The 27,033-nt window shown below is 42.5% G+C and overlaps 1 protein-coding gene across 1 annotated transcript in view; it reads right to left on the bottom strand.

Annotated features, from left to right (window-relative positions):
- EPAS1 (endothelial PAS domain protein 1) overlaps nt 1-27,033 on the bottom strand; it is a 155,400-nt gene that overhangs the window by 19,811 nt on the left and 108,556 nt on the right. The window contains exons 3-11 of the mRNA XM_088477267.1: nt 23,963-24,114; nt 20,804-20,888; nt 17,997-18,115; nt 17,710-17,912; nt 11,281-11,387; nt 5,625-5,772; nt 3,329-3,534; nt 2,979-3,157; nt 236-349 (exon numbers count right to left, since the gene is read on the bottom strand). Coding sequence (XP_088333393.1) covers nt 236-349; nt 2,979-3,157; nt 3,329-3,534; nt 5,625-5,772; nt 11,281-11,387; nt 17,710-17,912; nt 17,997-18,115; nt 20,804-20,888; nt 23,963-24,114 — 1,313 coding nt within the window. The remainder of the gene's footprint in view (nt 1-235; nt 350-2,978; nt 3,158-3,328; nt 3,535-5,624; nt 5,773-11,280; nt 11,388-17,709; nt 17,913-17,996; nt 18,116-20,803; nt 20,889-23,962; nt 24,115-27,033) is intronic.

A 27,033-nucleotide genomic window follows, 5' to 3' on the forward strand; every position in this document is an offset into this window, starting at 1 on the left:
CTCTCTGTCTGTCTGTTATTTCCCAATCATGTTTGCTGTTCCCAAGTGCAAAGCTCAACAGAATACGCTGGCGGAATATAAACAACTGTTAATAATAATCCCTATATGACTGATCTGTGTGCGCAGCACAATCTCTGTTCATGGGCCTGTTGTACCTCTTTCCTAAGTAGTGTCTGTCACATGGTGGATGCACAATTACTAACAGAAAACTTCTTTTTTGTCATAATCAACATACCTGTGTAGTAGTACATGCATTCTTTGCCTCTGTGTCCATAGCAAAGAGCTTTTCAATCAGCTCAATCTTGAGGTCTTCATCCAAAGTAGTGTAATATTCTGCCGGGCTTGTTGGCTGGTATACAAAAGGAGAGAGATGGAAATTAAATGGCAGAGAAACAAATAAAAATAATAATATAATACAAATATTAATAATAAATTGTGAGTCAAATTGGCAGTAAGATCAATGAATTGAAGCTGAAGTCATTGTTCCCCTAACTATAACAAGGTCATAAAAAACATAAAACACTCAGTCTTATCTATAAAAAAAAATAAGTCAGAAACGAAAAAAAATATATATACAGGTTGAGTCTCCCATATCCAAATATTCCGAAATACGGAATATTCCAAAATACGGAATATTTTTAGCATGACTGAGATAGTGAAATCTTTGATTTTTGATGGTTCAATGTACACAAACTTTTTTTAAGGCACAAAATTATTAAAAATAAAGTATAAAATGACCTATAGGCTGTGTTTTATAAGGTGTATATGAAACAAATGAATTTCATGTATGTATACAAACTTTGTTTAAGCCACAAAATTATTGAAAATATTGTATAAAATTACCTTCAGGCTGTGTGTATAAAGTGTATATAACACATAAATGCATCCTGTGTTTAGCCCTATTCCTAAGACATTTAATTATGGTATGCAATTATTCCAAAATAGGGGATATTCCCATATCCAAAATATCCCTGGTCCCAAGCATTTTGGATATGGGAGACTCAACCTGTACAGAATGTGTCTAGATTTGTTTGAAACTTTAGAATCTTGCAATGTAATGTTAAAATCAAAGTAGCAAAACCTATACAGGGCTCCTGTAATATAGGCCGGATGCAGTAAGGACATGTTGGCACAATTGGATTGCAGACCAAGACAACAAAGGCGCATATGCATCTGAGAAAGTCATATTATGTGCGAATGTAAGGGCCAAATAGTGGATGATGATGACAATCCACAGCTATAGAACCATTTGTGATTGGCTGTTTAAAAAAACTCTGCTGGCAGCGATTGGTGACTTCTTAATCGCTTGGGCAGATATTATGCTGTCCTCAAGCAAAATAGTTCTTTATTTGTACAGTAGATGATGGATTATTTCTGCTGTGTTAGAGGTTTTAGCAGTTTTACTGATGCCCAAGTTCCAATGCATTTGTGGCAAATAAATGAATGGTTAAAATTATGGGTACAGTACAAGTGGGACACAAGTGTATGTGCATATGCCTGGCATAAATCAGATGTAAACGCTACAGTTAGTGACAAGCATGCACCTTAAGATACAGATGTGTCCTCACTTGTCTTTGCTGAAGTCGCACCAAACAGCCCCTCTCGGCGTGCATGGCCTCTGCTAGTGCCCGTTGTATTTTTTGCTTCTTTTTTTGGCGAAATTGCACCTAAGTCACAATGCGAGGTGACTAGGACACACCAGGAGACTGTGCTGAATACTTTGATATGTGACACTTGTATATCTGTGTGCGACTGATTCTCTCAATCAGCATGCGAAGGGCTACGATGCAGCGGCCGCAGCTTTTTTCCACGCCAAGTTCCGTTTACAGTCTCCGTAGCACACGGATATAAAGTGTCACATATAAAATGAATCAGTGCAGTCTCCTGGTGCGCCCTAGTTGCATGGCATTGCATTTCCGGTAAAAAAAGACGCCCAAGGCTAGCAGAGTTGCACTGGACCTCACGGCTCATCACACCAGGCATATAACGCAGCATGGCGTATTTCTGATAGATGAGGATAGATGAGCAAGGACACATCTGTAGTTGCTGTTTGCATATGGCTGTAATTGCGGCTTTTTTGATGACCACAAACTGTGTCTAGAAGTTGGGGCACAATCACACCCAACTCATCCTCATTCTCTGTCGATGAAGACTGAAGTTGCCCACAAATGGGCAGATATGGTTAGACAATTTGACGGTTCTCGATAAATTTGGATGGCCAATGGCTAGCATCGGTCACCTGCCTTACTGGAGAATAGCCACTAACCTAATATAAAATGTTACGTCCGGCTGCTGGTTGATAACACCAGGAATACATGTATGTAGTACACTGAGAAACTGCTGATGAATCATCTGGCATGAGTAACATTAATAGCTAAAAGTCCTTACAAATCGTTAGGGCGAGTTCTAACATTATAATAATAACAACAACAACATAACAGCAGAGAACTATCCCTGTAGCTCAGTCCTGAGGAGTGTGGTCTGTACAGAACACTGAGTACTTAGTCACAGGTACATTCACAAGGACAATTCCGCTGCCAAATGTGATTTTAACCTGTTAACCTTGATCCATTTAGCTACAAGTGAAATACCTAAAGACTATGGAGAGAACCTTTGGAATCAGGTGTGTGGTTTAGGCAGGCTTCCCAGTATGTGTCATCAGTAGATTTAATGAACACTCCTCATACAGGAGATGCACTAAGCCTTGGAGAGAGATAAAGTACCAACCAATCAGCCCCTAACTGTCATTTTTCAAAAACAGCCTGTAACATGACAGGAGCTGAGTGACTGGTAGTTTATCACTCTCCAGTTTATCACTTTCCAGAGCTTAGTACATCTCCCCCTTTTATTTAATATTGTTTGAAATATCTATATTTTGTTTTTCACCAAAACTTTATGTATATATTTTTGTACAATTATTATTGTAACTACATCTGGAAGACTAGACTACTGGATGCTTCGTTTCAGTAATTTCCTACCGAAGAACAACTGCTGTTAGTGCTTGCACTGGGTGTAGCATTTCCAGGAGCCACCTGCGGCGCTTTGAAGGACGGAGGGTTAATATCAGCCTTGCGGTTCTGGACTTCCAATGGCCACGTGCTTAGGCTCGTCTTGGCACCACTGTTATAAGTTGATGGTTCCTCATAAGTCTGAGCACCTGCAGGAATATGAAATATTGTTTACACAATGACATATGCAAATTATTTGCAACGGAATAAATCATGTTGCACTGCAAGGGATGCAAATGCTAGGTTTTTTTGCAACAATAATAAAAATAATACAACTAGGTGCTAGTTTACAACCAGAAGATTGGACTAAATCTACTAACCAAAGTCCAAAGAGATAATTTCATCTCCTGGGGTGGGAGCAAGTTGTGCCAGCTCCTCCGGCTCTTCCTTTAGCTTGGCGAACAAGATATCACTCGTCTTTTCAGGGACGGTATTGCTAAAGATGGAGCTCATGGTCATCTGCTGTGGTTTGAACAGAGTCTCTGTTTGGTCCATGGAAAATACAACATCGACCATCTCAATTTCACTGAAAAGAAAGATCAAAACTCATAAAAAAAAGCCTGCTCAATGAAAGTCATAATTATTAGCAGTAACTGGGTCATTAATAACCGTGCAGTATGGGCCTGATTCAGCGTTAGGAGCACATAATAAAAAAAAAGCAAAGAAGGAATAATCTGCACCATGAAAAAACCATGTTGCAATGCCAGGGGTGCAAATACATTTACTTGTTTTGTATGCAGAGAAAATACTGCTCTTGCATGTAGCAAACAAAGAGGGCGATTCAATTCAATGCGATGTTGAATAGCCCCGGAGGGAGCTCCTGAAGCTATTCAATTCAACGTGATGTTTGGTCGGGCTAAAGGATTTCTTCTCGACCCCCCTGTCCACTGTTATCATAAACATGTGGTGGACAGCAGAAGACATACTACACACTTTACAACCCTCTTACTATACCTTATGTACATGACTCTCTAATCCTTTATGCCTGGGGTGGGGAACCTTTTTACTGCCGAGGGCCATTTTGATATATATAACAATATTCGCAGGCCCGGTGTAGGCCACGCCCCCTCTGTGTGATGTCACACGGGGCGGGGTCAGCAATGCCCGAAGCATACTGAGGATGTATCGTGGAGCTTTGAGAGCAGCGGTGTGACCATCTGAAGCGTCCTCAGGATGCTCCAGGCGGCACTGCTGCATATATTCTGGCTGCAGGGTGCCATTCTAGGCAACCTGCTAGCCAGATGAGGCTAGCAGAAAAAAACTCAGAGGGCCAGACCAAATGATTCCGGGGGCCTTATATGGCCCCAGGGCCTGAGGTTCCCCATCCATGCTGCATTCACTGTCCTGGAGACACAGGGAAAGCAGAAGTTGTAGCATTCAATTCACATTCCTCCTTATTCTGCTATACCCTCCCAAGGCCATTCTACCCACCTTGTCTTACCCAAACCTTTAGAAGTGACTACATTCTATTCGCATACCAATATGCTACCAAACTTTTTTTTTTATTAAAGAATCTCTGTCAGTTGTCTTTTAAGTGTTTGTGAAATTTTGTGAAGGTTCAAATTGTGGACATCCACTTCTCTGTCATCCACCAAATTACAATCTATTCACTTTTTTTTCACACCCATGGGGGAGTTGCATCAAACCTTCAAGAGAGATAAAGTGGAGAAGTTGCCCATAGCAACCAATCAACTCCAAACTGTCATTTTCACTGACTGTGCTAGACAAATGATAGGTAGAAGCTGACTGGTTGCTTTGGTTCTCCACTTTATCTCTCTCCATGGTTTGATACATTTCCCCTTATGTGTTTTTGTCATTTGATATTCAAACAGCCATACATTTTAAGACATCCAATAAAAGTTACATTTTAATATTTTCTATACTACCTTATAAAGAGTGCCCTCATCCCAGTGCATAGCATCACTGTCTCTTCTTGTGTTTCCCACCAGAAACCAATATTCTATACTGATACCATATGGTAACCATCTAACCCTGTTACTCTGGTTCAGTTACATCAACCCTCTTCTACACATTATTCTGTGCAGGATTTTTAGGGGTATATTTACTAAAGTGCAGGTTTTTAGACGTAGAGATGTTGCCTATAGCAACCAATCAGATTCTGCCTAACATTTATCTAGTACCCTCTAGAAGATAATAGCTAGAATCTGATTGGTTGCTATGGGCAACATCTCCACTTCTAAAAACCCGCACTTTAGTAAATATACCCTTTACTATCCATTTTGGACAAATATCACGTCCCCGTCGCCCCCAGTTACACCTCTTCAGCTCTAAATGTAGATGAGACCGTAAAATTCCGGAGCATACGCAGTGTAAAAACACGCAAGCTACACTCGGCCAACAGTGTACCTTTAACTCTGCTTCAGCCTCCATGTCTCTAACTGACATTATCGTGAATACTATTTTACACTCTTTTTAGATTATGTTTATGAAGAATGTGACTTTCCTTATTACATGTACAAATGTAAGAACATCATTTGGTTTACAGATTAGTGGTGTTTGTGTCGGCAAAAGCTGTCCACCATGAATACAACAGCACTGTAACAAGATAATACCATACTGATAGCAGAGGAGTTAACGAGAGTTTAGTTTCCTCACCTCAGCACGTAGTTCACACAGACGATACATTGTGGCTGAGAGTTGCGTGTGTTGTATATGACTGTGCCTTCACTTTCCACCCAGACGTACCCACCGCGCTTTGCAAGCATTCGATATTGACCACTGACCACTTGACCTTTTGTGCACACTAGTAAATCACATGAAAAGCATGGTAAGCCAGCGTAACATAAATAACTTTCTATACAAACATGTTTTATACATTGAACAAAAGGAGCACCAGTGTAAACACAGCAGGCCAATATAAGCCAATAAAAATATACCACGATGTCAGGGGCCTTCAGTCTTCAGCATGTGAATGCTCACAGAAACACAATATGGGCACTTTATTAGATGTAGAATGCTAAATGGGTTTATTTTATTTACCATAATGATAAATAACATGTTTGTGGAATAAACCATAATGTATTACCTGCGGCTGCGTTACTAAGGTTTATTGATGAATGATACACAGTTTCCAATATACAGTAAAACATATCATACACAAACAGTGGGTGCATTGTAAAGACAAGTCTTGTGATCATCTACTAAAAAACAACACTACACTTTCTTTACACCTTGTGTTGTCTGTTACTATACAGCTTCACATTGTGGTCTGATCTGCTGTCAACATAAGGCCTAACTGATAACATGGATCTCAATGATTCTGTCTTTGATATGTATTGTGTACTACCAACTAATAAATGAATTACTATTGTATACTAGTCCCTTTTGTAGTTACACTCAACCCACATAACAAATAGGGATGAACTTTCCCACTAAGGACCGTATTCAATTAGCTGCTATAATTCCGCCGCCGGCAGCGGAATCTTGTTTCCGCCGTCATCACGTGTTTTGGAGGCGAAAACTTATCGGGCACGCCCCTGCTATTCGCCCTATTCGATTCCAAAGGACGGCGAAAACGGCAAGCCGCGATGTCGGAACAGGCAGAAAGTGCTGTCAGAAATAGGGAAATCAGCCTGAACCCCCACAAAAGGTGCACTAACATTGGGATTCAATGTAGATGTCCCCGATTAGGCCTAATAAAGCTGTTTGGGGTACTTAAGTTGTTTCAATAGCTTCCAATTAGCGTCTTTGCACAAGTGGTGAAGAATGGCATAAAATAGTATTTTTGATGAAAATAAGTATTCCTGTCAAATTTGGGGAACTTAAAAATAGGTGCTAGCATATTTTAAAGTCTCTAAAGTGAAGTTTAAAATATTTTGAAAAACCCACCTATTGCAAGCACCTGCAATCAAAAAAACACATCACCCCTACTTGCAGACCCCCCAATAGTCTATTTCGCTACTTTTATATTTGTACCCCAACTTTGTACTTTTTTGCCCCCGTTTTCAAAGTAATTTTTTAGGGTGTTCCTTTTTTTTAGGGATTTTTTGACGCAGTTATCCTTTGGGTGCTGTCCCGAGGGTGCTGAGTGGTTTCCCCACCTTTGCTCCCCAAATCCGCAATTCTGCACTTTTTTTCCGCCTACTTTCAAAGGCGAATCTTTTCCGCCTATTACATTACATTGACTTTCCACAAACGCGAAAAAAGTCTTTGCAATTGAATACAGTGAAAAGTTTCCGCCTGGCAACATGACGTCAACTGCGATACTTTCCGCGGATTTCAACTTTTCCCGTCTAACTGAATACGGGTCTAAGACCACTACAATTGCCAACTGTTATCTGGACAGTCATAACATTACAAAAATGCAGGGGTGTATCTAGGGATCCAACTGCAATGTAATGGACTGGCGCCCCCCCCATACAGTGCCCCCAGTAGTAATCCCCCCTATGCTGCATTTCCCCCAGTAGTACGCCCCCCTATACATTGCTCCCAATAGTAGTCCCCCCTATGCTGCATTGCCCCTAGTAGTAGTCCCCCCTATACAGAGCCCTCAGTAGTAGTCCCCCCTATGCTGCATTGCCCCCAGTAGCAACCTCCCTATACAGTGCCCCCAGTAGCAGCCTCCCTATACAGTGCCCCCAGTAGTAGTCCCTCATATACAGTGCCCCCAGTAGTAGTCCCCCCTATTCTGCATTTTCCCCAGTAGTAGTCCCTCCTATACAGTGCCCCCAGTAGTAGTCCCCCCATGCTGCATAGCCCCCAGTAGTAGTCCTCCTATACATTGCCCCCAGTAGTAGTCCCCCTATACAGTGCCCCCAGTAGTAGTCCCCGCTATACAGAGCCCCCAGTAGCGGCAACCCCCATAAAGTGCCCCCAGTAGCAGCCACCCCCTATACAGTGCTGTGCCAGGATTACACACACACAGAAGAAAAAAAATACAACTTACCTGACTCATCTTGCACTATGGGAGAGACGTCATGACGCCTCTCCCATCATCCGCTGCCGGGGGAGCTGGAAGACGGAGCTCATGAGTGAGCTCCAGCCGGCTCCCTCCGTGGACGACGCAGCAGCCAATGAGAGTCTGTCTGACTCTCACTGGGTGGCTGCTATAACAAACGCGGCTCTGTGTTTGTAAACTGTGTAGTGCAGACCATTCTCACTGCAGTCTGCCATACACTTGTGTGGCTGGGGGACTAGCGGGGGTAGTCCACCCCTTGGCTGCTGGTGGCACTGCCGGATGGCGCCCCCCCTTTGGTAGATACGCCCCTGCATAAATGCAGGGACACATAAAACTAGTGCACACTTTGTCCTCGGCACAGACTTAAATCCCCCCCATCCCCGGTAATGCCTCACCTCTCATGAGTTAAAATCCAAACTGCCCTAAGTAGACTTTTGGTTGGAAATTGACTTCTCCAGCCTACAGTCTACCAGGGAGACTGCTGAAGTGTATGAGCCTGAAGATCATGACCCCCCCGCGGGGTAGTCTGTATCTTCCAAACCAAACATGATACCACTAAGTTCTACTGCTTAAGGGACCTGTTGTTGCTATAAAAAAAAAATATTTCTCTTGCTCATGCCACTTAAAATTAAAAACTGGAACATGATCACACCCTGCACCATGGGTGACAGGGTCCTGATAAAAAAGGTCAAGTGCTTATACCAGGTATAATGACAAGACTGGCAGTATTAGGTGTAGACGTAGTCAATGTCAATATGAGGGTCACTATTGGCCTCCACATATCCACAGTCACGGGTGACTTGCTGAAGAAACCAGGTCATATAAAGGGGCCGATTCGGATTTAGACGGATCTCTGGGCCTGATTCAGAGCCGAACGCTCTGACCAGAGTGCTCGCTCTGAATCAGTGCCCTCCTACCTGAAAATGTAGCGGCCTCCTGGCCGCTCGCATAGCTGTGGGTGGCCACCCACAGCATATGCAAGCGGCCAAAAAGATGGTCGCGATGGTCAAGACCATCGCGACCATCGGGCTTGCGACGAGACCCTGCGGTAGGGTCTCGCTGCCGCAAGCCCAGGAGTTGTTTTGGCTCTATCAGAGCCAAAATCACTCCCACTGACATCATTACTGATGTCAGTGGGGCCGGCTTCAGACGGGAGGCGTTCCCATCTGAAGCCTCAGACCATCGACAGCACGCCCCCTTTGGTGCGAGACCCCGAGCGACGTATTCCTCGTCGCTCGCCGGGTCTCGCGCATGCGCACGACGGAGCTCCCTCCGTCGTGCGCATGCGCATTCGCACAACATCGACCCGCTTGCCAGCGTCCTTTGCTCGCGAGCGGGTTTGAATGACCCCCTCTGACCATGGACGCAAATGGTGAGGTTTTTGCATACAGTGCATGCACAAACGCAAATTTACTAATGTCTGCGCATCTCTGTCCTATTCTGGATGGACCTTGGCTGGATCTGTCTTTTCGAGAAATTGGGAGTTTTGGGGGCGGGAACTTGGACAGCGCCAATGAAGTGCACGGAACGGTCTTGGATGTGTATCTAAAGCTCCGTGTGGGTCTGAGTCGTGTGTACAAGGAAGGGAAGCCTGTTTCTGACGGATCTCTTGGACCTAGTGCAAGTGCCGATACTCATAATGACGGTTGCGGCCGGTTGGTGCAAAATCAATGGGTGGCACGGCTTTCTGCTTGCAGATGTACGAATCCTCTCATTAGCCTAACGGAATCTTGTATGTGCATAAGGTAATAACTCTGGATTCCGCAGCTCACATCAACTACAGCGACTTTATGTCCAGTTGAGTATCAGTCCCAGAGCATCTGCAGTGCTGGGGAACTTGATTCATCCATTAAACAACATTACTTTAGACTCTGACACACTCCTATCACACCAGGCCTGTTTGAGCAACTCCTTTGTGTACGGCTGCACTTGAGCACATTCTAAAAACAATACAAGGCATTATGTGTAAAAAAGCCCAAATTAGCCCTTTAATTTCCAGTCATTGAACACAGTCAATGTTTAGCATTGCGAATACTGTACAAATAATAAGTAATACATTAACCACTGTCTAATGCACACGAGAAACACTATGTACTACATGCTTTGCCAAATTAAGTACTTAACTTCCAAATGATCTCAGTCAAATTAAGTAATTAGACACTAGAAACCTACCCTTTAATAACACATAGCTGGGACTCTTCAGAACAATAACCTCACCTCAATGTGAAACATTACAACATTGTGCGAATGAAATGAAGTGTGATGACTTCAGTCTCCTTTGCCTAATGACTGTTGCCGGCTTATAATAATACTCATCTTATTTATACACAGTGTTTGCCAGGCCACTCCCTGAATGCGCCGTACATTGGGAGTTTGGAATATGGAGAACATTATCAGTTAGTAATGGAGTATTGTAGTTTTGTTTTTAGGTGCATTGCTACATTTTAGATCACATTAATACAGGTGCTAACTTGTTACATTAAAATAATTAGTATATTTTGCAGTGAATTGTTAGCAAGAAGTAGTTTTATACAGTTTAGATTTTTTTTTTTTTTTTTAATGATCAAATGACATAAATAAACGTTAATCATTATAATTTTAGTAACAAATCATATACTGAAACAGGTTTAAATAACTAATATTTATATAATTTGATCATAAAAAAAATCGTCAATTTTGGCAAAATTTTTGAAAAAAATATTAGCCTGTTAAGTGGTTAAAGGGATATTATAGTAGCCATAGCCCCATTGCGGCTTCACCTATAGTCACTATATATTTGGCAATTTTGTTCCTCACACATCAGTTATGCATAGTTACCGACATTCTTGCCCCAGCCTGGTTGGCATAGCAAAATAGCAGGGGGGGGGCATAGGAGGGGGCGTGGTTGGGATGTGAAGCTGCATTGGGGCTGAGTGGAGACATGACTGTGTAATCGCATCCTCATGGCCCCGCCCCAAGCTTCGCAATGCCGCCATTGTGAACCAGGGGGCGGGGCCGAATTAAGCGATTCATATGCCACCTTGGACCACCCTCAAGTGGACAGCTGCGGACAGCTACCAAGGGGGGGGGGGGGGGGGGGCAGAGAGGTAAGGAGAGTAGGCAGTTATGTCATTAGTTCATAGTGATTTTCCATAATTAATGGCCTAGCACCCAAAATGGCTACCTCCGCAAGTTCTTAATGGTAGGGACGTATACAAGGAACCTTTAAAAAAATGTCATACATCAAAATCTTTTTGACTTCCCCCTTTGTCCTTTTAATAAACCAAATGGATGCTTATTCATTGGATCTTACTACTGTACAGTCCTATTGGGATGTACTTCACAGTTTGCATATAGGGAAAGCTTAATACTTACAGTTCTGGTGGCTTTTCGTCATACTTTCTGAATCCAAAGCATGATAAAAGTCATACGCAGAGCGTCCAAGCAGCTCCTCTGGATGGTATCCAATCAATTCAGCAATTCTACAAATATAAAAAAGTCATGTTTAGTTTGAGATCATTTATGTGCTCCACAAAAGGCTTTGATCTTTGTCAAATAGTTGTGACTGAATAAATTGTGTTACAAATGAATACACAAACGCACTGACAACAGTATGCCTGTCATTATTGGGACATCATTAATGATTATTGCACAGAGAACCTCTGGAAACATTGCAGTGATACAGATGATAATCTCCTAAAAGCACAGACTACGAGAATTCAGTCATTTAAAAGGGAAATTGTAACATAACAACTAAGATTTACCTTTTCTTAAGTCTATGGAACTAAAATAGTTCTGTAGTATTGCATAGTGTACATAGCTGTAGTATTGCATATTGCACATAGCTGTAGTATTGCATATTGTACATAGCTGTAGTATTGCATATTGTACATAGCGTAGTACTGCATATTGTAGATAGCTGTAGTATTGCATATTGTGGATAGCTGTAGTATTGCATATTGTAGCTAGCTGTAGTATTGCATATTGTACATAGCTGTAGTATTGCATATTGTACATAGCTGTAGTACTGAATATTGTACATAGCTGTAGTATTGAATATTGTACATAGCTGTAGTATTGAATATTGTACATAGCTGTAGTATTGAATATTGTACATAGCTGTAGTATTGCATATTGTGGATAGCTGTAGTATTGCATATTGTACATAGCTGTAGTATTGCATATTGTAGCTAGCTGTAGTACTGCATATTGTAGATAGCTGTAGTATTGCATATTGCATACTTGCCTACCCTCCCGATTTGGTCGGGAGCCTCCCGAAAATCGGGTGCCGCTCTCGACCTCCCGGGAAGGCAGGCAATCCTCCCGGCCCCGGCGATGTGTCCGCGTCATCTGCCAGGCCCCGCCCCCTTTGACCGCGTCACGCTCCCAGCCCTGTAAGCCCGACAGCTCCCTCCCGGAAGGAGGGAGCTAAATGTCGGCAAGCATGGCATATTGTACATAGCTGTAGTACTGCATGTTGTAGATAGCTGTAGTATTGCATATTGTACATAGATGTAGTATTGCATATTGTACATAGATGTAGTATTGCATATTGTAGATAGCTGTAGTATTGCATATTGTAGATAGCTGTAGTATTGCATATCAAGGCCGTAGCTAGGGTAGTGCAGCTGGTGCCATCGGACAGGACACCACAGGTCAAGGGGCGCTGTTTGGGCCTGTCAAATTTCTGTTTATTATCATTCTTGTTTGTAGCTTCCTCTTATTTCATCCCCAGCATCTCCTGGCCTCTCCTGTCTGTTCCCTGGCCCTTCCCCATGAAGTCATGGCCCTTTCTTGGGTGCATTATGTCTCTTTGAAACATGAGGGGGGCGCCAATGCTCTTTCTGGCACAGGGCACCAAAAAGTCTAGTTACGGCTCTGTTGTACATAGCTGTAGTATCGCATATCGTACATAGCTGTAGTATCGCATATCGTACATAGCTGTAGTATCGCATATCGTACATAGCTGTAGTATTGCATATCGTACATAGCTGTAGTATTGCATATCGTACATAGCTGTAGTATTGCATATCGTACATAGCTGTAGTATTGCATATCGTACATAGCTGTAGTATCGCATATCGTACATAGCTGTAGTATCGCATATCGTACATAGCTGTAGTATCGCATATCGTACATAGCTGTAGTATCGCATATCGTACATAGCTGTAGTATTGCATATTATACATAGGTAAAATTATAGACTGTGTTGGCAGGAGAGTGTAACAAACATATGCGCTCTCTATGCCAACTGTGGGCCTGATTCTCAGGTACACCCGTATCTTACAAATATTTTTTAAGCAAACCGCACATGTTGCGCCATCTACATATGCAGCAAATCACCTACAGCCAGTTTTGAGATGTTGCATGCAACAAATATCTCTGAATATCTATTACCATATAGTTTTCATGTATTGTTGCAGGTACAATTTAGTGTGCTGGAGGATATTTAGGGGATACTCCCCTTTCTGTTTTTCTGTTTAGAATGACCCCTCCTTTTCATGCACCTAAAGAGTATTGCCAAACTGATTTGAGCAGCTTCCATTTTATGTTCACTTCTCACAGAAGCCTGAGCGGAAGCTACTGGGTGGCAATGGGGTGTTAGCATGTAAGAAAAGCATCCCACGGGTGTGTAGAAAGAGTTGCGACCAGTGGCGGCTCCAGGGGTGGGGCTGCAGCACAGTCCAAAATTCAAATAGGGGAACCAGACCAACTGCCACCCCAACCGCTGCCAAACATAGAAGTCAATTCTGTCTTAGGGGGAAATTTATCAAACCTTGTAAAGAGGACAAGTGGAGATGTTTCCATCAGCAAACAATCAGATTATGGGAATGGGTATGATATACCGCCGGCCGCATGGCCGGCGGTTCGATTCCCGTCAGCGGCAGCCCGACAGGAGCAGAGTGCGAAGCAGCGGATGCCCGACAGCGCTGGAAATCCTGATCGTGGCTAGGTAAGTATCTGCTAACCTAACCTAACCCCCCTAACCCTAACCCTCCTTAGGGGTGCCTAACCCTAACTTCCCCCCCAAGTGCCTAACCCTAATCCCCCCTCTAAGTGCCTAACCCTAACCACCCCCTTCCCCGCTGCCTAAACCTAAGTCCCCCGGGACTTAGTGCCTAACACTAAGTCCCCCCGGGAGCCCTAAACCTAACCCTCCCCCCCCCCCCCCGCGGCTGTCCGCTCGCGGCGCCCGGCGTCGGTCTCCCGGCGTCAGGGAAATGCGGGCGTCTACATCTAGACGCCCGGGATTTCACCCATGCCGGGATAAAACAGTCGGAAGCCGGCTGCCGGTATTTAGGCAGTCGGCTTCCCGATTGCTTCCCAGATTATGGCTATCATTTTTCAAGTACAATCTATTACATGGTAGCTACAATCTGATTGGTTACTATGGACCACTTCTCCACTTATAGCCATTTGATATATCTCCACTTTATTAACTTTGTTTCACTCAACTTTGTGCATACTTAAAACTAAGTCCTGTGTAGTTAAAGTCGCAGCCTGGCATCTCTGGTACAGATCGAGTGGTGTTTTGCTGCGTCTATAGCAACAAGGCACAAATTTCAAGAAAAGATTGCTACACTCCAACGCTTGGCACATCTCACGCCGCATGGCATATTGAGGCTAGCGGTATGAGGACACATCTGTATCAGACCATAAAACAGTTAATAACTGAAGCAATGGCCTGCATTAAGCTACAAAGACAGAATAGAACAGATTTATTTCTCATTCATACATACGGATTACCTTGTATTTTTTCTGTCTTTAGTTAATAAATGTAAATAAAAAGATGTATTTTTGCTAAATGCAGAAAAAAGGGATCTGTACAGCTACCAAACGGAAGGAATATTAATATTATTAACCATTGCTTGAAGCAGGTTACATGAATGACATAACCAGCTTACGATAATCAAAACATAAATATGGATACATTTAAAACTTTCGAGTACCTTCAGGTTTATTCATACACTTTTTAAGGAAGCCATCATTAGAGGAAACTACTGGCCTTGTTCCCTGCTATACACCTAGAAGAGAGCTTTATAATCTGCTACAATAATAAACATACTATGTTTGGAGGTCAGGGGAAACAGACTGCTTGCAAGGTGCCAAGCCACCAGATTTGCTCAGGCTCATACGAGCCTAGTAACCATGTCATTTATAAAACTCATTAAAATATTTTTTCTGCATGATGTGGCCCTGCGGTAATATGAACTCTACATCCAGGACAAAATGAACAAACACGACATTTCCCAATACCTGTACTGCAAAAATTAGGTACTTAGAATTATTACTAATTAACCCGTAGTGTTATCTATAGCCTAATGTTGCTGTAAACACTGCAATATCACAAATGATATAGACCCAAATCATATGAATGTGGTCCGAATACAATATCGATACTCAAAAATAATCTGATAGATATATAGAGAACATTATTAGGCATGTCAGTAATAAGGTTGGAAGATAACTGTAGTTGACCACTATACACCTCTGTGTGTGTTATCTTCTACCACAGGGGCAGCCAGACTTTTGGACTCGATCTACATTCAAAGCTAAAATTCTTTTGTGATGTACCAAGCAGCCACATTTGTGCATGCCTGGAAAAGGGTGCAGAGGGAATTTGTGCAGTTAGGAAGTAGCAAGTCTGTCAAATGGGATGCTGTACAATTAGCTTGCCAATAGGTCTCTGTGCAACGTGCCTGTTGATGTCTATGCAATAAGTAACCTAATCATATCTGGATAAGCATTATATTTTCCATCTATCTAGTACAATGTGAAATAAAAACATAATGAAGATAATAACATTGAGTATATCCCGGAGGTTTCTGTATTGTACCTAATATTAATTTTATTCCACAGGCACTAAAGCCTATATTAAATGGATAGTATGATTCTGGAGATATTTGAAGTATAAACAGTTTTTATTCCTTGGTCTTGAGAAGTAACCTCGTTAGCCGAACATAAATCAGACAAAAGACTTCAGTATATAGAAAACATTCCAGTGGAACCCTCAGCATTTTGTATTCTCATAGTGTAATGGATACAAGAAATGAACATATTATTATTATTTATTATTATTATTATTAATAATGTTATTAGTCTTTATATACATAAGATTGCTTTTTGTTTATACTGATGCTGGAGAGTCAATTGGCCGCAAACTACAATTGTGCCATAAGTGATCGCTGCTGCATCTGGCGCTCAGCAAATAAACCACTCTCCGCCAGCAGGAAGAGAGGATGGTCCACAGTGGCATTTAGGTCAAGGAGAATGAGCAGAAAGAAATGGCCCTTGAATTTGGCAGCAAGAAAGTCATTATGGTCTTTAATAAGGGCAGTTTCTGAAGAGTGGAGAGGACAAGCCCAGCAGGGAGTGGTAGGAAAGAAAAGTGGTAAGGCAGTTTAGACTATCCGCCTGTGGAGCTTGGAGGAGAGAGATGGGCATTGGCGTGCGCAAAAGCCGCCACAGTGGGTGCTGCTTCCGCACTTTCCCCTCCGCTTGGTCATGGACTACCCCACTTATCGTCCACCCCATCTGGACATAAGACTTCTCACCTCGGGGGCCAGGTGAGTAGTGCATGTCCCAGAGGTATGGGATAGTCCATGACCTGGTCGGAGAGGAAGTGCCAGCTTCTTCGCACGCCTATGGTGATGGGAAGGTAATATTATAGTTCCTTGATTGACCGGAATAATATCTCCATCCCTACAAATGCTCAGGTGGTCAGTTACAGCCCCATGTAACTATGCCCACAAGGACATTACTAGAAACGTAAAACGAAAGCAAATTGTAAGGGATATTGTGCACTCGTGTCTGTGCCAAATGCTCAACACATTCGGTTCATAGGTCTCAACCGCTTGTCACTGCAGACGTGAGCTAGAAGTCAGTGTGTCAAATGCAATCATATGACCCAATAAAATTTAAACCTCTGGTGCACATTGTAAACCAGAGATGGATGTGCTTCTTTATTGCCTGCTATATTCTTATGTTTAGAGCTGGCACCTAACCATTTTATTTGTCTCTATTTATATCTTTTACGGGATAAATAGGATTAGCGTAATAAAACAAAAAAAAAAATCAGAAAAGTATTGTTTAACTTCCTTTATTACAGTATACTGTGGTTTTATTGTGGAAGCCCCATAAAGCATTACTTGACCACTGTATGCTAGAGCTTTCTCTTTTTATCATTTCTTACATTGGTAAAAGAATAACACCAAGTCCAACGAACACTCCTTCCTTTTATTGAGTATTTATAACCATTTCAAGGTCATCAAGGTAACACAATTAGCAGCTAGATTAAGTTAATTTTAATAAATAACTTCTCTTATCAATAATAATACTTTTCTTGGGCTATGCCCATAGGGACCCCCAGCAAAGTGCTATTATCAGCATTTTGTCCAGGCTATCTGTAAGTGGCAGGATCCTGCTATAGAGGATAAAAAGTACTATTATTGGTATGAGAAGCTATTTAGTAACATCAAAAGATGAGGCATATGTACTAAGCTTTCCAGAGCTTAGTACATCTCCCCCCTTGCAGAGGTATGTAACCAGCTGAATTAAAGGTGTGGTACAGGCCTAAGAGAAGTTTGAAAGGCACGGAGATTGTCCAGGGGCAATCTGGGCCGGTAGTTTGTGATTGGCTGTGTCACCAATCAGAACAGCAAACCATCATATACGGTCTTCTCAGACACCCGCCTACTCCCCTGAAGCCTGATTGTCAAAAGCATGTAGTAGCTGTAAACGTAAGGGCATCAGGCCTTATAAATAATATGGAGCATCTGTGTGATTTCTCAGCCAAGGTCTCACCTGTCATCACAATATGTGAATTTCATGTCCATGCTGTGACGGCTCAGGAACGTTTTCCTGTCCAGCGGGATGTCAATGTTGGAGGGGTGTTGGATGGGCTGACATGTCATCACCAAGCAATTGAGTAAAGGATCCTTGTAGCCACAAAGCATGTGTGGGTTGTAGGAGTTGTACACTTTGACGTGACCAGTACAGTGAAGCACCTAGTCGGAATGGAGCACAATAATCAGCATTAACAAGACGACTGGCTAAGTGTTACCAATCAATCGCACAGACTTTGATTTTACCTTCCACGTTGCAGATTTGAGATTTACGGTTCTGCCCCTGTTGGTGACCGTACACTTCATCCTCATAAAGAAATCCCGCTCAGTATTTGCATCTTTGTTTTTCTTTCCGTTACCTGCACCTTTAGGTAAAAAGACACATACTGGTAAAATGATTACAGGACATGGAGGAGAGGAGATGTATCAAGCCTCTTAAACAGTGTATAAGTTCCCCATAGCAACCAATCAGCTTCTACATATTTTATAGAATATACTTGATAAATGCTAGCTAGAAGCCGATTGGTTGCCACTCTATAGGAGGCTTAATAGATTGTCCCCATACTTTTAAAGTAAAACAAAAATAATCTATGTTGGGTTCAGAAGAAATGAGTATATGGCTTTACTGCCATGGAACAAACAAAGTAATAACATTTCACCATTTAACCCATAACAACACATCACATATTGCTATAATCATCACTGACACAAAAAACAAAATAATATGAGTTTGAGAAATTATAAGGCTAATTGCTGTTGGTTACAAGACTCTTAACCTACAGCTTACATCATGCTGGTGCAACAGTAACAAGCTTAAAACCAGCCCAAATAGTAGGTACCATGCAAATATTTACAGCGATATAATGTGTGATGATTATGTCGTGGTTTTGGGGTCTCTGTACTAAGCATGTAGAGAGATAAAGTGGACGGAGATAAGGTACCAACCAATCAGCTCCTAACTGTCATTTTCCAAATACAGCCTGTAAAGTGACAGTTAGGAGCTGATTGGTTGGTACTTCATCTCAGTCCACTTTCTCTCTCTCCAAGGCTTAGTACATAGGCCCCTTAGTGAGAATGCAATGATGCTATTTATAATGGTGGACCAATAAATAACCCCAGGTGCAAGATGACTGGATTATCAGATCAGTATTCTCAAAACTCATTTGATCTTCCCAGGAAAACTACACATGCAACATTGTTGGGCCAGTCACATTGAGCCACTAAAGTGGTTAAATACAATGAACCAACAAACAAAGTACTAAAAACCAAGACAAAGGCAGAAGCAATCATGTTCAAAGTCCCTCCTAATTCTTACCAGTATAATATTTTATGCTCATTATACATACATTACAGTATAGAGCTTTCTTTGAATATGCAACTACTAAAATAATTAGACACAATACTCTCAGCTTATCAAAGACTGCTGATTTCATGAGCATACCTTGAATGCAGTAATTAGACATTGGCGAAAGTGCAGTAAAACTTAGCAGTGACTAACACTAAGATATGTAAGGGGAGAGATGGGTTACTTTCACAAGGAATGCCCTTTGTACAAAGTGATGAGACAATGACTTGATACAGCAGAAGGATATTGGCTGGAGAGCAATGTCACAAATTGTCCACACAAACTCTAAACAACTTAAATAAACTAACGTCATTCAAGATTTTCATGGTATGTGAAGACTGAACGATGGCCATAAGTCATCAATCACTTCTGCAAATTTTATAAGTACAGCAAAAATCAAATACTTATGAGTACATGTAACTGACAACAGACACTGGGAGCACATGTAACTGACAACAGACACTGGGAGCACATGTAACTGACAACAGACACTGGGCATGATTCAGATGTGGACAGTACTGCAAAGCCGCAAGGAAGCGGCTATACAATACTGTCCAGCAAATATATCTAAATGCTGCAGGAGGCGTCTATGAGAAGCAGACGCCTCCTGACAGCAATTGCAATCCGAGTGGAGCATCTGTAGATGCTGCATCGGATCACCATGGCGACCGGCGGCAGCACCGACGAGACTGAGTAAGCTTCAGCTTACTGAGACTGGCAGCTTTCGAGGACAGGAAATCTGCGTCCAACAATGCAAACGCTGGCCTCTGCACAACCGGGAACGCAGACCAGGCACGCCCCCGCTCCACTTCCTAATTATCAGGTCATGCTGCAGCTTGGGGGATCTGCGACCGAGATTGCAGGACCTGTTCTGAGCAGGCCCCAAACAATCAGATTAGTACGGAAACCATCGAGTTTAAGTACTATTTGAATCAGGCCCACTGTGTACTATAAATAAGACAATAGCACCCCAATAATTTATTTGTACTATGCTTGTAATGTTATTACCACTAAGCACTAAATATAAAATTCTACTGATAAACCTGCATTTTCTTTACACACATGGCAGTCTTTCACACAAACAATTGGTGAAAAACTGGTAACATTTAAAGAAAATAAAATAGAGGACTTGATTCAGCAGTGAACCCTTGAATGCCTCTGCCTGACTGACAGGGGCGGTGCGGGAAGGCTGGGATGGCCAGCCGTTCCCAGAAACGGGGGCATGTACGCCCCGTTTTCTGGGAGTGGCTAGCCCAGGATCAGTGTTGATCACTGCAGTGTCCTGGGCTCGCAAGCCGGCCAGCCTGAGGCTTACTCAGCTGTCCGTAGGCCCGGCACCATCCACCATCATAACCATCGACCACTGATTGTCGAAATGGTCACGATGGTGAACCCAGCTTGTGCTGGGATCGCAAATTCAGCAGGGGGTGTCATACACCTCCTGCTGCATTTGCATTATTGCAAGGATCGTAATTGCAAAGCTGCCTTTGTGCATATATCATATGCTGTATCTATAGCCTTTGTGCAGCTTTGCAATTGCGATCCTTGCTGATTCAGGCCCAGAATTAGGTTGAAAATAGACTATGGACTATCATTCGGATCAGTTCAAGCAGCCTATATTGGAATTCCATTCATATTGTTGTGAAATGGTTACACTTTGGCTTGGAAAGCCTGCTAAATAAAACAACAAAAGAAATATATTTCTTACTGTTTTTCAAACTTAGATTCTCTCTGATTTCATCGTGATCACATGGGTGGGTGAAGTCAAAGATGCTGTGTCCTGTTAATTCAACCTATAATGAAAAGGTTTATATATTTCTTACACATGCTAATATATGCCAATATATATTTATATGCTAATTATAATAAAGCACGACAATCAAAAAAATACATGTTTAGGGCTCGGTCATTGTTGTGTTAATTCCTGAAACTACAAAATATGACACATAAATTAAGGGCTCATTCCTGTCACTGCATTCTAATATTTTAATGCTGCATTGAAAATTTTAGTACATAGCACAAACAGTTTACTCCCTGTTATGCTCCAGAGTTTTGATATAAAGACTGTGTTTATACATGTGTGTCTCCCCAGAAATTGACCTCACCGCACGTCACTGGCTGCCAATACAATAGATTGTGTTGGTAAAATCATAATACATCAAAAAAATTTAATAAATAAGCCTTTAAAATGCATCACTAAAACCTGTCTAAAGGACGTTTTAGTGTTTATGTGTTTTTATCCATTTTCTGAGCAGACACGTGTGTGTGTGAATCAGCCCCTACAGGAATATAAATTTTTTACCCCATCATACATTATTTTAAACATAATATAATGTGATATGATCAGGGTAGGGGTCCCTCTCCTGGGGTAGATGGGCACCTCCTTACACACAGCAGCCAGGAAACAGCACTAGTCGAAGGTTTTCGTGCAAGCTGGTCGGCACCAGTTTTTATTGTGTGAGACCAATAATCAAACAAACAAAACATAAAAATAAACCCTAACCCGTCTGGGCACTAACTAGACAGGTAACTCCCTCTCTACATGTGGCAGGGCCTACTGCCTTACCACAAACATAGTACATACCAATGTCACAGTGTCTCAGAACAAAACCTCAGTGTCTGTTCTCCACAGGGTGTGTGAGACACTGCATCAAAACTCTTACACAGCTATATTGAGCCACTTCCAGGTGTAAACCCTAATTAGCCTGCTCTCAGGCTGAAAGGACTAACACCTGAAACGGCCCTGTGGATGGAGCCCTCCCTTCTCTCTCACATCCACACCCCCAGGACCCATTCTCCGGCTTTTACCAAAAGCCGACCCTCAGATCTGTTTGTAAAACAGACTTTTCCTGGGGGTTAAAATACATATTACAGGAATCTGGGACACATATACTTGCCATCCCTAACTTCTCTAGTGCTCCTATCACAATCATTTTTTTGATTATTGCTTTGCTTTAAAAATGTTACATGCAGACAATGGAACCAGCCATTTTGTTTGCTGAACCAATGTTCATGAGGAGGCTGCTTTTCAATTCTGCAGAAAACACTTTATGTAAAGTCCTCCCTTCCAGATGATTTGATAGGCTGCCTTCTCACGGATATAATGATAGGCTGCCTTCTCACGGATATAATGATAGGCTGCCTTCTCACGGATATAATGATAGGCTGCCTTCTCACAGATATAATGATAGGCAGCCTTCTCACGGATATAATGATAGGCTGCCTTCTCATGGATATAATGATAGGCTGCCTTCTCACGGATATAATGATAGGCAGCCTTCTCATGGATATAATGATAGGCTGCCTTCTCATGGATATAATGATAGGCTGCCTTCTCATGGATATAATGATAGGCTGTCTTCTCATGGATATAATGATAGGCTGTCTTCTCATGGATATAATGATAGCTGTGTCCACATGCTAGGTGCAAAAAAATTCTTCAGAAACAGGTCCCTTTCCTGTATGCAGAACTCGGAATCACAGGGAGATGTACATACACTCCCATGGCAGGCTCATTAGAAAAAACACTCCGTGCGTCATGATATTCTCCACCCAGAAATGCTTATTTGATGCTGGTCTCGGTTCACACAAGATGCTTCATGCACGCACCTAATGGCCACGTCAGGCACATCCTGCAGCGCATGTGCACACCATGTTGTGCTATTCAGACAAATGCGCAGGTGGCTTGAAAACGGGAGATGCGTCCGTTTTCACAAATGCATCTGACTCAAGATCAGGACCACTGTCGTTAAAGCTAAATTACAGAATTAGCAGATATATGTGTATGTTCTCAGTGTAATGTTGTAGCCTCCACATTTTGGGTTGGAAAGGGATCCCAGCAGTCCAGATGCCGGCAGTTAGAATACTGACAGTGGAATCCCGACAGTCAGACTCCCGACAGAATTAGGTAAGTATCCTAACCCTAACCCTCCTTTCCCGCAGCTTAACCCTCCCCTCTTGCAGCCTAACCCCCCACCCCCTCCCCCCCGCAGCCTAACCCTAACCCTCCCCCCCACAGCCTAACCCCAACCCTCCCCCTAGTGCCTAACCCCAAACCCTAATACGTACCGTCTGGATGTCAGGTGTTGGGTTCTGGAGCCGGGATTCCAGGGCCGGTATTCTGACCGCTGGCATCCTGACTGCCAGGATGCTGACTACATCCCCACATTTACATGACATCTGTAATTAGCTACATAACTAATATCATTATACAGATGTGTCCTTATACATTGCCAAACAGCTCCTCCCGGCGTGTCAGGCCCTGTACGACTGCTTACACGGAGCGTCATTTTTTTGGCATCTTTTCTGAGAGAAAATGTGCATCAGTCACAATGTGATGCTAATAACACACCCGGAGACTGCACTGACTGAGTTTATATGCAACACTTGTATATCTGTGTGTCAATGAGTCTGAATCTGTATACGAAGTGCTATGATGCAGCGGCTGCAGTTTTTTCCACGCCAATTCTGTTGTGCTTTATACACAGACTTAGTCGCACAAAGTTATACAATTGTCACATATCAAATGAATCAGTGCAGTCTCCTGGTGTGTACTAGTCCCAGCACATTGCAATTAAGACGCATTTTGGGATACAAAAGACACACAGCGCTAGCAGAGTCACATGAGACCTGGTGGCTCACTTGCCCCAAGCATCTCATGCTACATGGCGTATTGAAGCTGGATGTATGGGGACACATCTGTATTGCATACCTAAAAAAATACACTTCCACAAGTTTGTATTTGTCTTATATTTATCTAATTCATGATTAGTAGATAGGTGGCATTTTTGAAATACTGGGTTTCCTTTATCTGGTATAGTCAAAAAGCAGCACTGGTAACTGGCCAGTACAATATTGGACTTCTCACCTGTGTTAGGCCCATGTGCTTGTTAATGCTTTCAGACAGGAAGATCATGTCACCATCTTGAGTCACAACGGCTACAAACCCCTCCAGAGCTTTTAGATGCAAACTGTCTATCTGCTTGTCAGAGTCTGTGTCGAGGTCGCTCTCTGCACATACTGCCAGAAAAAAAACAGCACACAAATAATATTAAGTGCTATAAGTTCATAAACACAAAACAGTAACTTCAAAAAGCTCATATGATGCATTCATGCAACTGTAGCATACAGGACAATACTCATTCTACAGTAGCATGCAGGACAATTCTCATTCTATAGTAGCATACAGGACAATACTCATTCTACAGTAGCATGCAGGACAATTCTCATTCTATAGTAGCATACAGGACAATACTCATTCTACAGTAGCATGCAGGACAATTCTCATTCTATAGTAGCATGCAGGGCAATTCTCATTCTATAGTAGCATACAGGACAATTCTCATTCTATAGTAGCATGCAGGGCAATTCTCATTCTATAGTAGCATGCAGGACAATTCTCATTCTACAGTAGCATACAGGACAATTCTCATTCTATAGTAGCGTGCAGGACAATTCTCATTCTACAGTAGCATACAGGACAATTCTCATTCTATAGTAGCATGCAGGACAATTCTCATTCTACAGTAGCATGCAGGACAATTCTCATTCTATAGTAGCGTGCAGGACAATTCTCATTCTATAGTAGCATGCAGGACAATTCTCATTCTATAGTAGCGTGCAGGGCAATTCTCATTCTATAGTAGCGTGCAGGACAATTCTCATTCTACAGTAGCATACAGGACAATTCTCATTCTATAGTAGCACACAGGAAAATTCTCATTCTACAGTAGCATACAGGACAATTCTCATTCTATAGTAGCATGCAGGGCAATTCTCATTCTATAGTAGCATGCAGGACAATTCTTATTCTATAGTAGCGTGCAGGACAATTCTCATTCTATAGTAGCGTGCAGGACAATTCTCATTCTATAGTAGCGTGCAGGACAATTCTCATTCTATAGTAGCATGCAGGACAATTCTCATTCTATAGCAACATACAGGACAATACTCATTCTATAGAAGGCAGAACAATTGTCATTCTATAGTAGCATGCAGGACAATTCTCATTCCAGTGGCGTATCTATAATGGGTGCAGTGTGCGCGGTGCACACGGGCCCCCGGCTGTAGGGGGGCCCCGCACCGCACACCCTGCACCCATGTTATTTTAAACTTACCTTCCGTGGTCCCGCGTCGGGTGTCAGTGCTGCTCAGAACACCTGAAAATGGCCTCCACAGCAATTTTTCCGGTGTTCTGCGCATACGCAGTAGACTCCGGGCACACTCTAGTGCCCGGAGTCTACTAATGCTCCGGTGGCTGGCCAGCCGCCTCAGTCGGCTGCCGGCCACCGAGGAGAGAGGAGGGGGCCCCGCACAGGGAGTGCACATGGGCCCCCTCCTCTCTTAAGACGCCCCTGTCTCATTCTATAGTAGCATGCAGGACAATTCTCATTCTATAGTAGCATGCAGGACAATTCTCATTCTATAGTAGCATGCAGGACAATTCTCATTCTATAGTAGCAGGCAGGAAAATTCTCATTCCATAGTAGCAGACTGGACAATTTTCATTCTATAGTAGCAGGCAGAACAATTCTCATTCTATAGCAACATGCAGGACAATTCTCAGTCACTAGTAGGAGGCAGGACAATTCTCAATCAATAGCAACATGCGAGACAATTCTCATTCATCAGCAGCATGCAGGATAATTCTCATTCACTAGCAACATGCGAGACAATTCTCATTCATCAGCAGCATGCAGGACAATTTTCATTTACTAGCAGCATGCAGGACAATTCTCATTCATCAGCAGCATGCAGGACAATTCTCATTCACTAGCAGCATGCAGGACAATTCTCATTCACTAGCAGCATGCAGGAACAATTCTCATTCATCAGCAGCATGCAGGACAATTCTCATTCACTAGCAACATGCGAGACAATTCTCATTCATCAGCACCATGCAGGACAATTCTCATTCACTAGTAGCAGGCAGGACAATTCTCATTCACTAGTAGCAGGCAGGACAATTCTCATTCACTAGTAGCAGGCAGGGCAATTCTCAATCACTAGCAACATGCGAGACAATTCTCATTCATCAGCAGCATGCAGGACAATTCTCATTCGCTAGCAGCATGCAGGACAATTCTCATTCACTAGCAACATGCAAGACAATTCTCATTCATCAGCAGCATGCAGGACAATTCTCATTCACTAGCAGCATGTGGGACAATTCTCATTCATCAGCAGCATGCAGGACAATTCTCATTCACTAGCAACATGCGAGACAATTCTCATTCATCAGCAGCATGCAGGATAATTCTCATTCACTAGCAACATGCGAGACAATTGTCATTCATCAGCAGCATGCAGGACAATTCTCATTCACTAGCAGCATGTGGGACAATTCTCATTCATCAGCAGCATGCAGGACAATTCTCATTCACTAGTAACAGGTAGGACAATTCTCATTCACTAGCAACATGCAGGACAATACTCATTCACTAGCAACATGCAGGACAATACTCATTCACTAGCAACATGCAGGACAATTCTCATTCACTAGCAACATGCGAGACAATTCTCATTTACTAGCAGCATGTGGTACAATACTCATTCTATAGCAGCAGGTAGGAGTATACTCATTCTATAGCAGCATGTGGGACAATTCTCATTTACTAGCAGCATGTGGTACAATACTCATTCTATAGCAGCAGGTAGGAGTATACTCATTCTATAGCAGCATGTAGGACAATTCTCATTTACTAGCAGCATGCAGGACAATTCTCATTCTATAGCAGCATGCGGGAAAATAGTTATTCTCTACCAGCATCAGAACAATTGAAAAGGTCAATACAGGTCAATTCTCATTCAATAGAAAAGGTCAAGACTACTGTCATTCAATAGTAATGACCGTGATAATTATGATTGAACAGTAACAGGAATTATGATTCAGCAATAGCGGTCTAATATTTTCAGTTTTGTTTTTCTGAACATGAAACA

Source organism: Taudactylus pleione, unplaced genomic scaffold (assembly GCF_031769625.1).
Source record: "Taudactylus pleione unplaced genomic scaffold, aTauple2 ptg000201l, whole genome shotgun sequence".
Classification (NCBI taxonomy): domain Eukaryota; kingdom Metazoa; phylum Chordata; class Amphibia; order Anura; family Myobatrachidae; genus Taudactylus; species Taudactylus pleione.